Source organism: Chiroxiphia lanceolata, chromosome 5, assembly GCF_009829145.1.
Source record: "Chiroxiphia lanceolata isolate bChiLan1 chromosome 5, bChiLan1.pri, whole genome shotgun sequence".
NCBI lineage: Eukaryota > Metazoa > Chordata > Aves > Passeriformes > Pipridae > Chiroxiphia > Chiroxiphia lanceolata.
In genome coordinates, this window is record NC_045641.1 from 15,507,844 (window position 1) to 15,525,236 (window position 17,393).

At 42.8% G+C, this 17,393-nt stretch overlaps 1 protein-coding gene across 1 annotated transcript in view; it reads left to right on the top strand.

Moving 5' to 3' along the window:
- Positions 1-16,241, top strand: part of CPNE8 (copine 8) — a 110,629-nt gene extending 94,388 nt beyond the window's left edge. The window contains exon 20 of the mRNA XM_032688406.1: positions 15,406-16,241. Coding sequence (XP_032544297.1) covers positions 15,406-15,447 — 42 coding nt within the window. The 3' untranslated portion in view covers positions 15,448-16,241. The remainder of the gene's footprint in view (positions 1-15,405) is intronic.
- Positions 16,242-17,393: the final 1,152 nt, after the last annotated feature.

The following is a 17,393-nucleotide window of genomic DNA, read 5'->3' on the forward strand; positions in this document are numbered from 1 at the left end:
TCTCTACTGTATTAAAACTGTGCATTTCATCAAGTGAATGCCTCAGGTAGAAATTCAGTACTACCTTTTGCATCATGTATGGCAAATTCACATATATTATCATGTATACTTTCGAGTTTTAATTGGGATCAAAAGCATGTCAAGATAGCCAGTCTGGGGTGTACAAATGTTGAAAAGTGTAAGTACTTGTACACTGAGGTGAAGGATATGAGATGCAGCAGATAAGTCAGGGCTAGTTGCACCTTACTGCCTTGTTCACTGGGTTTCACTGGAAATCCTGAATCCCTAGAGTGACCTAGATTATTTTTAACTATTTTGAGAATGAATTTCATATACACTACTCTTTTTCTGTAAATCCAGAGTGCTTGAAAGCAAGCTGCCAAGCGTTTTTGACATGATTACAGAGATGATACTTGCATTAGTTATTTAGAAGGTGACTTTGGAAAAACACTGAGAGGAAAGTGCTCTAGCAGCAACACTTTGAACATTTTGGCCACCTTACTTCAGCTTTGTTATTTATTTTTTTTAAAAAATGCTATAAAAATGGCCTTTTGTTCTTTCACTTTTCTGTTCCCATCTTGTCAAGCTTGCTCAGATTACAAATCAAAACAAGCTTTTTCTTCTGTTCCATGGCATAGATTTACTGTCACAGAAAAAATGGTCTTTCCCTTGGTTATAAATGCCGTAATAGACAACAGAGGGATGGTAATAAACCATGTTGAATTTCCAATGTCTTGCTGGTGGTGCAAGACTCAACAGCTCTGTCTAGAGAATCAGGAGTCATCCAGGAGCACAAAGGTGTCAGGTGAGACACTGTACTTTGTTTGCTGCCCTTGGCCATTACCATATATTTCAGATGACAGCTGGTTCTTGGCTCATTTGCTGAGCCTTGTGGGCTGGGCCAGGTTTAATGTCACTGACAACTAGGAAGGACTTAGGAGTTATCTTTTATTCACCAGTGGTATTAGACCCTGAAAGGACACATCGCTCTGCTTGGCTGCCTTGGAGAGTGGTGTCTGTGCGTTAGCGGGAAGCCTTCCCGGCTCCTGGCTGCAGTGATGACTGTACCAATAGTGGCTACTAGAAGATTTTTGCCAAACCTCCAGATGAAGCAAGGTGCCTTTTCTTGTCTTCTTTCCACCCATGGAATTGTCTGCCAGGACTTGCTATAAGAGATATTATTGTCATAGTAAAGAGACTTCCTGATCTGTATGTAACATAGGTCAGGGAAATTCCTATAATGGTGCCTAAGACATCCTCAACAGGTGCAGGCTGAAGTGTGATATATTTTTCAAAAGACAGATTAAAAATCTTTACATGAAGAAATGGTGCTCCATCACTCTTCTCAAGTACAGCCATGGCCTTCTGAAATCCTGACACTCAATACTGGTTTCAGCTCAGGGCCAGAGCTTTCCAAATGCTGGTTGAACTCACTCTGACAGTGAGTTCAGGCACTTTCTGCCTTGCAGAGGGCAAATCCTTCGTCTTAAGGAGGATTCCTTTGGTGGAACACATGAGAAATATCCATCAGCTGGACCTGCTACAGGTTCATGTGATTTCTTCTCCAAACCATCTTCCCTGCCACAGACACTGCCCAGAAACAGGGCACAGAAAAGTATTTGGGAGCAGATACTTTCCCCAGTCTGGAAAAGGACAATACTGCTGCTCTGATACATGTGGGGGATGTGGTAGAGTGTGGTACCAGAACCCACTGCTTCACCTCCCTGCTTTTCCAACATGAGCACATCAAATACCAGATGTTGATATCCAGGGATGTCAACAAACAGACATCCTCTGAGTAGGTGAGGCACAAACCCACTGCAATCGAGGGATCTTATCTGTCTCTATGCCCAAGGTGGCTCCTGGGTCAGCAGCACTGAGGTTTGGCAGCGCATAGGGCAAGCAGGGTCACACGTGTTTTAGCATCTGGACATGAAGATGGACCTTCAACAGCAGCTACCTGATCCATGTGTCTGTAGACATCACACATCCCTAGAGCCCTTGCTGTTGCTGAAATGCAACATATCAGCTCTATCTTACCATGAAGTAGGGATCTTACCCAGGATGCTCAGAGGTTAAAATGCAAACAGAACAGCAGGAAAGATGCAGAGAATAGCATAGACTCAAAACTTGTCCTACAAGTCTGTGAGAGAGATACCAACTGTCTGGTGTTCCCCTTAGCATGGCCTACACCATAGTACTTCCCTGTGGACTTCCATGTGATAATAGGTGTTTCCACTAGAAGAAATAATTTCCAAAGTATGCAAACCTGGGGGGGGAAGCCAGTAAAAGAGAATGCCCACATAGATTTAAAGACCAGAAAAGAAATTCAAGCATTTCACTCCTCCAAAAGGGGACATCTAATCTTTAATATACACAGTATATTTCATCATCCCAACCCAGCCAATTAACAGATGAATTACGATGCTGAAAGTCCTTGTTTTCCTGCTAGCTTAAATTTATCCAGGATCAGCTTCCAGTCACTAGAGTCCCATTTTAATGTCATTGCACAAATTGATAGTACACGTCTTCTAGATTCTTGTACCTTAGGTGTCCCCGTGGATCTCAAAAAGTTTAATGCCAAAATATAATTTGTTCTCATTAGCAGCATCTTAGGACTGCTGTGTGAAGGGACCAAGAAGGTTGGATGTATTAGGCTTTAGTTAAGATGCAGAAGGGGATGCAGCAGTAAGCACAAAGCAATAAGCGCTAGAGGGAAGATAAATCAGGTGCTTCTGTGAGCCTTCTCCCCAAAGGACAGGATGATACAGTGAAAGAGCACAATGCAAGCCCTGTCCAAATTAAAACTGATAACAGAAAATAGGCCTCATAGGCTAGGCAATAAATCTTTGCTGCTCACTGCTCCCAAAGCGCTACCAAGACTTTGCCTGCAGCCTGTGAGCCCCACTATCCCCAGCAGGGTGATGCCTGCTTTGCCCACTCACCGAAGCACATGGCCATTCATGTAGGAGAAGAAAATAGTCCTTCTGGCCTGTGGTGGCACAACCACCCCCCAACCTCAAGCCGCACTACGACCTCAGAAATGCTCCTTAGGCCTCGGCACCTGGGCTAAGCTGGTCTTGAGCTTGTCAGAAGCACTGTCTTCTCCCAGAAACTAGATCTGTCAAACAGGCTCATGGTTTTCACAAACATCCCTAGAAACTAATTTTTCTAGTCTTAATAACAACCCAAATGGAACAACATTTTTGTTATTGACATTTCAAAGAGAGTTACCAACCCAAATTGCAACCAGGATGGAAAATTACTGTGACTAAAGCCAGCTCTCTTGCAACTCTATAAATAGTGGTCCTAAGTGAGACCCTTTGAGCTCTCCTGGACTGCAGTGGTGTGTAACCAGTGGTGTGTAACCCTGAGTGGGACACTTCTCAGAGCCAGCGAATTCTCAAGTTTGCCATACTTGGAGAACCGTTGTTGAAAAGTGATTTTTGAGCAGGGGCTGATACCCACACTCCTTGAGGCTCTACCCTTTGCCCATTAAGAAGAGGCAAGGTATCCAACATGTGTATTTCACTGAATGCAAGGGGGATCTTTCACAGGGGATTTTTCACCTTGAACAAACTCCTTCAGGTCTGTATGCATGCAAGTGTGAATACGCTGTAGCAAATGTACTGTGAATGTTGCTCTCTTAGATTGTTAAGTACATTAGATTCACAAGTAAGTTAGGCCTACAAGTGAGTTACTGTTGTACTTATAGTAAATTCCATAGAATCTTTTGTTAAATTGTTTAAGTTAGGCTATCAATAAAATGTAATGAAGTTTAAGTGTTGTTAAAACCTTTATGCCTAAACCACTGGTCAAGTCCATGGCAAAGTTTGGCAAGGAGGTCCACTGTGAACTTTGTGACTCAGCAGGAGGGTCTCCCTCCTTCCTTTTTATCCTTACCCTTTCCCATCCTTACCCTTTTCCCATCCTCAGCCTCCATGTAGATAATTTTAGATTGATTTTTTTATTTTAGTCTGATTTTTTCTCTGTGTGCTTTTACCATCTAGTAAGTAGAGTGAACCTTGCCAACACACTTTCTTGCGCTTTTCCTTTTATATTAAACCTGCTTTTGCCAATACCTTTGCTGGTAATTCTTTGAGTGACCTAAAACACTCAGTTACAACAGGGCCCCACTGTCTGCCATTGGCACCAAGGATGGGGGATCTTTTAGTTTAAAGACTCTATTAACCTTAGACTTTTTTTTTTTTTTTGCTTAAATCTGGATTTTGCCAGGTTCCATGAGTTGTGCTAAATGATCTATTCCTGTCCTACCTTTGTGCCACCAGTCAACTGTGAACACAATTTTCATGCTTGTGGTTAGCCATGGACAACACGGCTTTTCCTTCACCTCTTAAGCTGTCCTTTACTAATTGAATCTGTTTTAATTTCTCCTCTGGGATCCCAAAGCCCGGCAAGATTTCCTTCTGATTGTAATGGACCAAGGACCACAGACCACTTCTTACTAAAACAACTATGAAGTCGCTTTCTAAAGACCTTGGATCACATACCATATATTTTGTTCTCTCTCTCAGCTTTTGGTCCCATCATGTCAAACTGGTTGTACCAACAGTCCAACATCCAAGGAGAAAAGAGCTCAGAGCTGATGGAGAATCACTAAAACTAATGTCCTTCCGGACAAACATGAAAGCCAACACACTGTGGAAGGAAATTAAACATAAGAAAGTGCTTGTATGAATAGGATGTTCTGTTGTATTGGGTCACTGCCTACTTCTTTAAAGAGTTGTTGTTGGCTGGGATATTCAGAGCATGAACACTTTTAGAAGATCATTAACACCAGCTTGAATGTTCATTAGACTCAAACATCCAGGGAAAGGAGAACTGCTGGGAGAGCTCTGAACACTGTTTCTGGGAGCCTGTTTTGGCTACAACTTGAGTGGCCTCAATTTTCAGGGCAGGTTTTCCAGACCCTGCACACCTCCAAAGATCAATTTCTCTGGCAAAGAAATTTGCATGTCTGTACCATGGTAGAAATCAATGTCTGCTAGTAAAAGGAGAAAGAGGCCACTTCTGAACTCAATAGCAGCAGACAGTCTGTAGACTAGCAAACTGTGTCAAAATTATCCATTTACAAGGCCTTTAAATACTGACAGGTTTTTATCTCATCTCATTTCATCCAAATCTATTTGCTGTATCAAGAGGGCATGGTTCATTTTTGATCAATTTTATTTGTTCTTTCTCAAAGAAGCTTATAAGTCATACAGTACTTCTGAAGACAGGAAAAAATACACATAGAGGCAGGAGGTGTTGGAACTGAAGCCAGCTACAGAGGAATCAAAGGATTCATCTGCCTTAATGTTAGATGTCTGTGGTGCAAATATCTATAGATGAGTCCATCACCCAGAGCTCCCTTTCTAGTGAAGAGTGAGAAATGGACTCTTATAGGGTGTGACTCAGTTGGACTATTTCAGGCAGCTTCATTAGAATGGAGTGTTCACACAGGATGTGCCTGTTTCTCTCTGGTGACTATAAAGGAAGACCAGTTCAGATGTGAGTATTTACACATGTAGACTATGGTTGCCCTCTGACAGCTCTGGGTCTTTCATCCCTGCCAAGACAGTCCATGTCATTCTCTTTCATCCTCAATTTTCGTTAAAAATAGTGAATCTTAAACCAGCCATCCCAATAATGTAAGAGGCTTGAACCTTCCCTGCAGGTGCATGAGGATGTGAGCTATGTTGCAGGGTGAAGGGCCCAGGACAAAGTGAGATGCTGTGCTTGCCTGCAATGCTGGATCTTTTCATAGTCTAGCTCACTGGGCTCTACCTCTGCCTGCAGGCAGCAATACAATAGAATCATAGAATTTAAGTTGGAAAAGACCTTTAAGATCAAGTTCAACCACTAACCCAGAACTGACAAGCCCATATCTAAACCATGGCTCTAAGGGTCACATCTATATCTCTTTTAAATATCTCCAGGTATTTACTCCACCACTTCTTTGGGCAGCCTGTTCCAGCACTTGATAATCCTTTCAGTGAAGAAATTTTTCCTAATGTTCTATCTAAAACTGCCGTGGCACAACTTAGGACCATTTCCTCTTGTCCTATTACTTGTTACCCGAGAGAAGACACCAACACCCGCCTGGCTAGTTGTAGAGAGTGGTAAGGTCTCCCCTGAGCCCCCTTGTCTCCAGGCTAAACACCCCCAGATGCCTCAGCTGCTCCTCGTCAGACTTGTGCTTCAGTCCCTTCACCAGCTCCATTGCCCTTCTCCAGACATGCTTCAGCACCTCAACATCTTTCTTGCAGTGAGGGGCCCAAAACAGAGCACAGGATTCGAGGTGCATCCTCACCAGTGCCAAACACAGGCGAATGATCCCTGTGCTTGTCCTGCTGGCCACACTGTTGCTGATGCAAACAGCACTGTGGGAAGCTGGAGGTAGTAAACCCTGAAAACAAAGTCAAACCTTTTAAAATAGTCTAACTAAAAACTTCGGCTTCTCTCAGTTGTTCAAATGTCATTTTCTTTGTATTACCAACACATTTGCTCTCCAGTCTTGCAGAGAAATTACTTGTATGATCTGATTATAAATGTACACATCTAAAAGTATAAAAATGTCCTGTGAAAATCAATTAGAAATTCCCAAAGAACAAAGAAAAAACAAAAATAAAAAGCCAACAGGAAGTATTATAGCCTCCTGTGTGATGTTAAGAAAAGGGTACTTACTTGGTAATGAAGCAGAACTGGTATGGCTTCTTTCCCTTTCAGGTCATCTTTAAAGATGTTCTAAACTGATTTAGTTGTGTTTAATCAACTGAAATTGAGTGGAGTCACAAGCTTAAGTAAGAAAATTTGCTGTGTTGAAGATCTTAATAGAAGATAATTGTTTAATACAGGAGGCAGTAGTTTGCAATACTCCTCCAGTATATTTTCTTTTAGTCCTCACTGCCTGATAATACATCAAGAACATTTGCACTTCTTCTTACAGTCTTTGTTTTCCTCATGCAATACTTTATTCTTTCACATAATTTCCACATAACTATACTTTCCTATTTTTCTATACTTTGCTGTTATTTTTCAGCACCAAAAAGTTCTCCTTTTTGATTGGCACATCTCTGGAGAAAACACAGTGTGTTTCTCTGCAGCAGATAGGCTCCAGGGATTTAGCATTGCTTGGAGGTATTCGCATTTCTTGGGCAGGAGAATATTACTCCTCCTTTCTCTTTTATATCCGCCAAGAAAAATCACTGATCTCCAGCCTTGATCATGTAAGCACAGAACTTATGTCATTACAAAACACAATGCCCAAAATCTGCTGAGAAGATTGTGTAGTTCAACTCCAATATATCTGTAGGAAAGGTACCTATGAAAATGTTAATAGACTTAAAAGCATGGGGAGGCAATTTGACATATTTCCAGGAGAAAACAGCAGTGTTACCACATAAGCACCAGAAAAGATAAGGTAAGATATTTTGCCATGGTTACAAATACAAGGACAATGAATGTCTGATCCTTTCCCAAGAAAATGGGAGAAAAATAACTGGCAAGGTGCCTGCTTCTAAAACCAATTTCAATGTATAAAGGAGCCTCTGAAAAGGATTCTGACTAATACACTGCCAGGCAGAGAGAAAGAAAAACCATTTCTGGAAGCAAGAGGCATTGAAAGTACAACCAGAAATAAAATAATATATCCTTAAAGCTCTCAGGAGTGAGACCAACCCAATAAACCTGCTAGTACCCACTGATCTCAAATACACATTTCGTATCTCTGGCAAACTCAGTTGACACCATCCAAGAGCAGCTTCACTGCCAATGTGACCCAGGAATTGTAACTTTGGCTGTCTAATTCTCTTCTGCCTGGGAGCTAGAGATTCAGCTGGAGGCAGCACAGGCATTGCTGGGAGGTCAGGTCATTTCCTCTGAAGAGTCTAGACTCAATTCCTGTAAAGAGATTCTTACAAGTTTATCTTGTAGAGGCAGATCATTTCCTTTGCAGTTTCTCTTGTCTACATGGAAGAGGAGATTGCTGTAACTGCGTCATGTCAAGCTGACACACTTACTAGTATAGAGCTACTTGCAGGTAGCTGTCATACCTATAGATAAACCCTGACTCACACGCTGTTTTCAGTCATCTCCTCTCAGTTTAAGTCAAAAGTAGAGTCCAAGAGTCCCTCTTTCCTTGCATGGTCTTTGATTCCCTGTGTGTGATGGGCTTTAATTCTCTCCAGGGCATTCAGTCCTGTCTGCCCCAGCACATTAGGGATAGCTTAATATCCTTACCTCCAAGAACCAGGACACCCTCTCCAGCCTTCTCAGGTCAGCTCCTTGTGATGTGGCCAGACATGACATTTAGTGTTCCATTCAGGTAAATGTGGTAGACACTGTCCCAGGTTGGTGGATATCCCGCAAGCTGGTGCTTCTGGGTCTCTGTAGATTAAGGGGGAGAGTGGTACATTTTTCAGAGTACTCTCCATACTTGCCTTGCAGACAAATACAATTTGTCTTATGCAAAAGGTGTGGGAAGAGATTCCCTGGGATGCCTATGGCAGTTCGGTGCCTGACACCCATTTTTATAATGGGAAAAAAAAGGCTTTTCATCATCAGATTCTCCAGCTGAACACCATGGGCCAGGGACAACTAACAAGTACCTTAGCCTCTCTTGTTGAATTCTTTGCAATGGTTAAAATGATTAAAAATAGCAGCTGTGATGGGGATAGCTCATGGCAACTTCTAGGTCAGAGCACCTGAGCATTTGCATCCTTCCAACAGCCATGTGGTACTGAACTGTCCTCAGCTACCTCCAGCCCCATGACACTTGTGTCAGTGATGCTGTGACAGCTCCAGCTGAGTGGGCAGAACCAGAGCCATATCTGCCCTTACATGTTCAGGGTGCACAGAGCAGTTGCACAAGCGTTGGTTCTCCCTCACCTTGCTTCAGCTGGCAAGGCAACAGGGATGCAGCCACTAGTGCTGAGGTGGTTGAGCATCATTGAGAGCCATCCTGCCAGAGGAATTGAAATAAAATAAATGTGATGATATTTCCCTACTTTTCAGTGCAAAAGCAGAAAAGGGTTAGGTTTCCAAGAAGTCCTGCTACCAGCTTTCATTTAACTCAACTGGATGATTTCCATGAGAGTACTGGGGAGCCCTTCTCCAACAGCACTGTTTGAAGAATGAATCCTGAATTCTAATTCAGTAACCAATTGCCACAAATATTAACCTAGTCATATTTAAAAGGATGGGATTAAGCTTTTGTCCTTGTTGTTTTAATATATATCCCGTTGGAAATTGGCAGCTTGCACAGCAAATCTGTGGTGAGGTTCATCATCTAACACAAAGGCCATCGTCAGTTTTTTTTGGGCTGAGTGCCAGGTACCAGTAGGTGAGAACGCCGGCCTCAGTTGCTTGTGTGAGCTCAATTGCAGTTGTAAATAATGCAGTGTTTGGAAGCAGTTCAGAGTACAGCTGCAATCAGATAGCCTCAATATCAGCTGTTCAGTGCCAGAGACACAGTGATTGTGTGAGTGCTTAGAGTGATGGGGTGAGAAATGCTGGGAGCTCAGCCTCTGCACGATTCCTCTACAAGTAAAAACGTACCTGTAGCCTCTGATCACTCTACTTTCCTATTATCTGCTCATCTTAAATGTCTCACATATTTGACCCCATTTACATAGGCATCTGCAGGAATAATTCCCGAACAGTGAGTGCAAGATTGTGTGTTCTGAGGTCAAGAGAAGCAAGATAGCAATTACAGAGATAATTGTTTTTAATGCATTTTTCACCTCCAGAGCCCCATTAAAATGTTCTTTGCAGAAGAACAGAAAGGAACAATGTTTTAATATTAGGTTTACAAGAAACACTTTCTTCCTCCTTTATTATATCCAAGTTCCTTGACAGCAATCATGAATTAATTTTCACATTGTTCAGTCTGATTTTCTGATTTTTTCTGCAGCAGGCTTTGCACACTGCATCTGAGTACTGAAACTTGGAAAACATTGACAGTGTTTATGATAATTAAAATCAATTGAAGGACACTGTTCAGTACTCTAGCTAGGATTAAAATTCCTTGTATGTCACTTCAAAATGAACCAGGAAGAAAAGGCCAAATTGTTAAGACCTGTTATGCAGGATGCATGTAAACCATTTTTATCTCCATCATTTTATTGATGGTGCTTGACAATTACATGAATTAATTCCTATATGTCCTGCAACAGCTTTTGTCTCAGTCTCACCTACATCCACATTGAACTGGTTATATTTATACTTCTTTAGTGTCTCCAGGAACAAAACTGGTCAGGTTGCCTGCAACCACGATCACGCTGGTCCCCACACCAGAGAGGGGAAGTACTGCTGGGGTAGGGAGTGGGAGAGCTGCCACAGCTGAGATCAGGGCAGAGGGATCCCTCCTGGAGTACCCGTGGATGCATGGGCTGAGGGAGTACAAACAGGGAACTGGCCCTGGACCCTTTGAAGTTGCTTCCACATCAGCTGTGGAAGAAATCAAAGAGCTGCCACAAGCACTTACTGATATCTTGGTAACACCCACTCCACATGGCAGGAGAGGTGTCTGGAGTAAATTCTTGAATATTAACCATCTTTCCTGTATCCCTCCTCCCTCCAGGGCTTTATCCCCTGACACTCTACCAAACAGATTCCTGAACAGGCCAAATCTACTCTACTGAAGTCCAGGGTATTGAACTTGCTGTGCACCCTCTTCACTGCCGCAAGGATCTCAAACTCTTCCATTTCATGGTCACTACAGCCCAGGATGCCCTTGAGCTTCATATGCTCCACCAGCCTCTCTGTTGGCTAGAACAAGGTCCAGCATAGCAGCTCTCCTTATTGGCTACTCTATAATTTGGAGAAGGAGAAGAGATCCAGGAACCTTCTGGATATGCATTGCTGTGTTGTCCTTCCTACAGATATCAAGGTGGTTGAAATCCCCCATGAAGATCAGGGCTTTTGAGTGTGAGAACATCCCTATCTGTCCAGACAGATGGTCACCGACATAGAGGGTAACATCCTCCCCTCATCTCTCCTGCCTGTTCTTCCTAAGGAGCCTGTATGCTTCCATTACAACACTCCAACCACAGGAGCCATTCCATGACATTTCCATGATGCCAATAAGATCACAACCCTGCAGGCATCCACCTCTAACTCTCCTTGTTTATCCCCCTTGGTGAGTGGATTTGCAAAGAGGCAGTTAAGTTGGGCCCCAAATTAAGGCAACTCACTGGCTGGAGTGGCTGGAATTCCTTTGTTCTGCCCCTCAGGCACCATCAGCTCCCAGTAGGCCAAGTTTCTCAAAGTGGGACCGGGGTCTAAGTAGCCAAACCCCTGCCTGTGGCACCAGTCCTGTAACCATTTGTTGATTTGTCAAGTTCCACTGGCCCTTTCAAATTCCTTCCCTTTGACCAGAAGGATTGTGCTCACTCTCAGCATTTTCTAGGTGTTATCCATCCAGCTCACTACTGAAAACCCCATGTAAGATGGTATCAAACACATCAATACACACAATTAGTGTATGACAAATTTACAAGGGCTATTACTTGTATATTTGATATATTTGAAGCATTTAAAAATAGGATGTTTGTTTGTTTCAGTGCTTCTTCTGGACTCAGAAGTAAGTCAAATTATGTGCATTTTACTAGAGCCTTCTTCAGTCTTAGTGAGAGATACAATTTTCTTTTATGGAGTTTCTTGGTTCCTCACTTCTACTCTGAAATTGTATATGCAGTTCTCGAAGTATCCTTGGAGAGTATCCAACTTTCAAATTCCATCAGGCTCCAATAATTTGAAAATATTTTATGTATTGCTATACTTTCTAACATCTTTCACTTTCCTGTTCTTTCCTTTTAGCCTGAGTTTGTATCATTTCCCCTTTGTTACATTAGCTGTTTGATCACTACTGGAACCCCTTGTGAAAACTCTCAAAAAAGGCATTCTGTCTCCTTGGTACCGCTTGCCATTAGCTTTTTTTCTGCAGTGAGTAGTGAACCAATGTGTCCTCTGATATTTCTCTTTCCAGTAATGACTCCACAGATTGTGGGGTTTGCTATTCTTTATTTCTTTTTCTCTTGAATTTGATTTTCTCCCTTCCAGTACATGCTGTCCTTTGATATTCGCCCTTGTTCACTTGACCTCATGCCCATTTTCTCTGTTCTTATTTCTTGTATGAGCTTACTGAAGAGCTGAAATAATCCACATTGGTCTCCTGCTACAATTTGCCGTGTGACTACATGCTGGTAGAATTGTATCACAACATCATTTGGCACAAGGAACTGACAATTCTCCTGAACTATTTAGTGTTTTGAAGTGTTTTTCCACAAACTAATATTTATTATCTTTCTTTGGGTACCGAAATCTGTTTCTTGAAGCCAATTGACTTAATTCTGTTTGGTTCGGTTCTCCCGCTTTCTTTGTCTAAGGGCCATTACACATAATAATCTGTCCCTTAGCAGTTAACAGCAGCCTATCAACTGCACACTGATGATGCTGAAAGAACTTCAGGAAGAAAGCAATAGCATAATACAAACAGCCATGAAAATGGCCATATTAATTTGAATTATAAAATGAAACTTAAAAGATTTTGAATGGACTTGAACTATTAACTGACCTCTCCCATCTACCTGGGCTCTGTGTGGTGCTTCATAATGCACTTTATCTTCCTAACATTTCACTGACACAGCAGGAGGTAAACTAAAACTTAACCTACCTGTGCGAAGATATATTCACGTCCTTAATGATAACAACTGCAGCCTTACCTTCTCCTGACATCCAGGGGGAAAAAAGGCAGTATCCCCGGACCATCTCCAAGAGCTGAGCCTCCAAGAGCGCTGTCTCCCAGTAGCAGTGCAGAACAGCTTTAGCAATCAAACCCAGCCCTCTGTATTCAAAGCAGAGGAGCAAAATCTCCCATGGCAGTGGCAGAAGTGGCGCTGATGGGAGAGGACAGACCAAGCCTTGCTGCCTGGCATGTCACCCATGGTAAAGCTGCACTCTTCATCAGATCAGTGGCGGAGAGGCTGCCCATGGGGGCTGTGGAAGCTCCATCTATGGAGATCTTCAGGATTCAGGTAGATGGAAGATTGATGGGCCTGACTGTGCTCTGTCCCACTTGTCCTCAAGGATGGCCTGGATGCCTCCAGAAGGGCTTTCCAACCATCATGCCTGTGAAGCTTCTAAACCAGTTTCCCACCCTCCCTGAGCCATCACAAGACTGGGATTAAAGCAGAACCCCCACAAGAGGAGTTAGAGTCTGCCTACCTCCAGAAACACTAGCAGCCTGCTACTAATGATAGGTTTGTCACTGGGGATAATTCATGCTTCCAAAATTTGTGTAGCTGTGGTTCTTCCTTCTCCTCCTTCCTTCACAGCCTTGCTTGTTAAAGCCTTTCTTTGAAATTTGTTGTTCATTGACTAGGCCTGATTTTGTGGCTGAGATTTCTACAGGTCAAGTCAGCACTGAAGCGTTGTTTTTGAGAAGCTGCCCTGGAAATGAGACGTGGTCCAGGCTGCCATAGGTCAGAACTTAGCAGAAAGGTGACATGTGCAGGTAAGATGGTCCCAGAAGATGCAGGATTGTACCCAGTCACTGAGAAACATCTTTGGGAGGCCATGTAGATGTAAGGTAAAGGCAAGCTCTGGGCTCCTCCCTTGCTGTTGAAGGGCATAGGGAAGGCAGGCTTGGCAAGTTGCAAGAGTCTCTGAAAGCAAGGCAAAGCCTGGCCCTTCTCCTTTCCTTATCTTCATAGTCATCATCCAAAGGCATTCCTCACCTACTGCAGATGATTGCACCCAGGCCTTTCCCAGTTAAACCAATTCCCATTTCAAATGGCATAACAAAAATGCAGAGACAGAAAAGCTGCTAGGAAGAGCTCTGTCATTAACTCACCAAATATTAAAAGGCATCAAAGCACTGCAGATAAAATTATTTCAAGGACTAATTACTATACCAATCCTTCTGGCTTTAATTCTAGACCTGAAATGTTGCTGTGCTAAGAAAATAGGATTCGCAGTACATGAGACACGTGGGAGAAGATTCAATTTGTAATGATAATTTGAAACTTTTTAATAGGATTTCACCAGCAATATGAAGACTGACAGTTTAATAATCTGTGGAAATGAAGAAATAAAGCTCAGGCCCCATATATAAAGCCTTCCTAAAATATTGGGAACACAGTACAGGATAATCCAAATACCTGGCAAAGTCCTGATTCTCTTTTCAGAGTAAGATGTACTCCAATGGCAGCCCTGTGGCTCTTGCTGCAAGAGTTGAGTGCCTGAAGTTGACAGGAGAGAGGAATTTTAGGCTTAAACTCTCCAAAGCCTTCATACCAAAGCACTCAACGTTCTACTGTCTTTGCAGAAGACATTTTAAGGCTGTGTTTGAAGAAGCTGCTTGGGTGCTGGACCAAAAACCTTACAAAAGATGGGAAGTAGTTTTCTATAAGGACATTCTCAGTTCAGCAGGAGAGTAGCAGGAATTATCAGATCAATCACCTCAACTTGTAAGAGCACTGTTTTAAAAAGCCTTTAGTTTAAGGAGAAACTTTAAAAATTGCATGCAAAGAATAAGCTGGGACCTGGTCAATACTTCCTATCCTCTACAAGAGTACTGTGGACCTTGGGCTGGTGCTGTGGGCTGCTCACAGGATGCCCTTACGCTCAAGAGGGATCCATCTCTGACAGCTGCCACTTCGCAGATGCAAGGAGAGATGAGAATTTCTCCTCTGGTTCCTCAAGTCAGGACACCTGAATACTGCCTCACAAAGAGGTGCAAAGTACCTGCTTTGCCCTGGCAAGCCAGTCCCTCGAGTTAGGCAGCTGGGGACAGCGATACCCCAGGGATCAACAGTGATGGGAACAACATACACATGGTCATGGGCGCTGGCAGTCACTCCAGTTTAGTATTTTCTGATCTCAACCTACACACCTGTTCATGAACTAATGAGAAGCAGCAAGAGACTTCAAGCCTGTTTTGTGCCATGCTTACTTATAAAAGAGCATAGTAGCTTTATTTTATCTGTACTGCATTAAAAGATGCCTATGAAAAACACAGTACAGGTCTACCATAGGTGCAGAAAAAGTACATGGAATGTCTTTGCTACTGTAAAAGGATAATATTTTGTCAGTGTGGTTGCTCTGGCTGGAGTATAGTTAATTTTTTCACAGTAGCTGGTATATTGTGCAGTTGTGCTGGAAACAGTGCTGACAATTCGGGGATGTTTTAACCACTGCTGAATTTACACAGTCAAGGCCTTTTCTGCCCCTCACCCCACCAGTGAGGAGGCTGGGGGTACACAAGGAGGACACAGCCAGGACAGCTGACCCCAACTGACCCAGGGGATATTCCAGATCATATGGTATCATGCTTGGCATATAAAGCTGGAGGAAGAAGGAAGAGGGGGATAGCAGTCAGAATGATGGTGTTTGTCTTTCCAGGTCACTGCTATGCATGATGGAGCCCCACTTTCCTGGAAATGACTGAATGTCGTCCTGCCCATGGGAAGTGATGAATTAATTCCTTGTTTTGCTTTGCTTGTGTGTTCAGCTTTTCTTTACCTATTGAACTGTCTTTATCTCAACCCACAAGTTTTCTCACTTCTACCCTTTTGATTCTCTCCTCCATGCCACTGTGGAGGAGTGAGTGAGTAGCAGCATGGGGCTGAATTGTCAGCTGGGGCTAAACCATGGCACAGAGGAAAACCAGGCATTTGAAGAAATCCCCTAACTCCATGTACTTTACCAAGCTGTGGGAAAGCAATACTATATAAGGGAGGCTGTAGTTCAGTTGGTGATGATACAGGCTTTTAGAAAAGAAAATTGTTGGATTCCAAAATATTATATCTGCAGAGAGAGATTTGAGTGGTCTTTGCAAAATAATGGGCTACAGAAGCTGGGAAAACCCCTTTTTCATTGACCTCATCCCTGTGGATTCTTCCTGCCTTCTCCAGCAGAACGTGAAAAAACTCCTTGTATGATGTTATCACATGCCCTGCCCAAGTCAGAGACCATACCCTGATCTCATCAAACTTGTGCAGAAAACCTTTTGTGTTTTATCTCTCCCTTTGTGTTCCCTGGATCCTGTGCATTCTGCAAACCTGAATACCTTTTTTCCCTTGTAATTCCCCCAAGATAAAATGGGGTTTCCCCTTTGATGTATGTTTAAGACCCCAAGTTTGTTAACCCTGGTTTTTCCCTTATGTCATTCCCTGAACCCCTCCCCCCTCGTTTGTAATTAATTGTAATAGTTACAACCCCGTGTTGAATATGTAGATCCTAAACCCTTTAAATATGAATTTGTGAGTCCAATAAAGCATTCCAGTTTTCTGCCTCCACTGGGATCGTTGTAGTTATTGACCTCCGCAGAAAATGAAAGGAAAATACAATTATTAAGTTAACTCAAGAAGTTTCATAAAAAGCAATGCTACATGCTGCTTGACTGATACCTGTGGGTTTGGTAAATTTGTTGATGGGGAGGTTTCATATCTCTGTTTTGACGTTTTCAGAAAGTGACTATAACAAAATTATAGCCTTGCTGAAACGCATCCACCACATTTCAGGTCTGGCTTTTCAAGCTACACAACATGTGAGACACCTGGTTTAACTTATGCAAAATGCCCTATGTGAAGCTGTATTTTGGTACACAGAAGTTAGAAAATAACCTTACCTAAGAAATCATTTTTTCTGATTATTTTTTCAGATACTGTTGCTGCTAATTAACAGCCTATTCCATGCAGCTGAAAGACAAGGAATGTCTGAAAACCTGCCCGGTTTGTAAGAAGCAGGAGGAATGAGTGGATCAGGCTGAGCTGGGCTTTGCCAGGGTTGTTCATGCTGAGTACACATTTGCAGTCCATCAGTTCTGAGATCAAATTAGGAGCTTTGCGTTTGCTGCCAGCAATAGCTCAGCAGTGGGTGCGTGACTGGCCACCACCTCCCACAGATGCCCAAACATGTCCCTTGTGCTGGAGAACAGATAGAAAGCCCACAGGTACCCCACAGTGGGCTGCTGGGACTTGGCATTCACACCAAAGCCCCTGTGAAGGATGGGACTGTGATTTCATTTGTAAGCCTAATCAGATAGTAAAATAAAACCAGAGAATCAGCATAATTAATTCAAATCTATGTCTGGCAAACAGGTTCTCCATATGAGCCATCTTTCAAGTCAGCACAAATTGAAGGTTAAGCTGGCCTGCCCTGTTGTAATCAAAGCAACCCATGGGCGGCTTAATTTTAATTACAGCTCCTGGGGACCATTTAGGTGCTGTTCTGGATGCTGCCTAGGCTTCATAAAGATGATTATTAAAGTTGTCAGTCAGAGATCATGAAAGTTCATAAGCGCAGAAAGAATTGATTGATACCAGCTTGTCCCTATCCAGAGCATAAGGAGGATTAAATAAAAAGCAATGTAAAGAGCCATCTTGGAT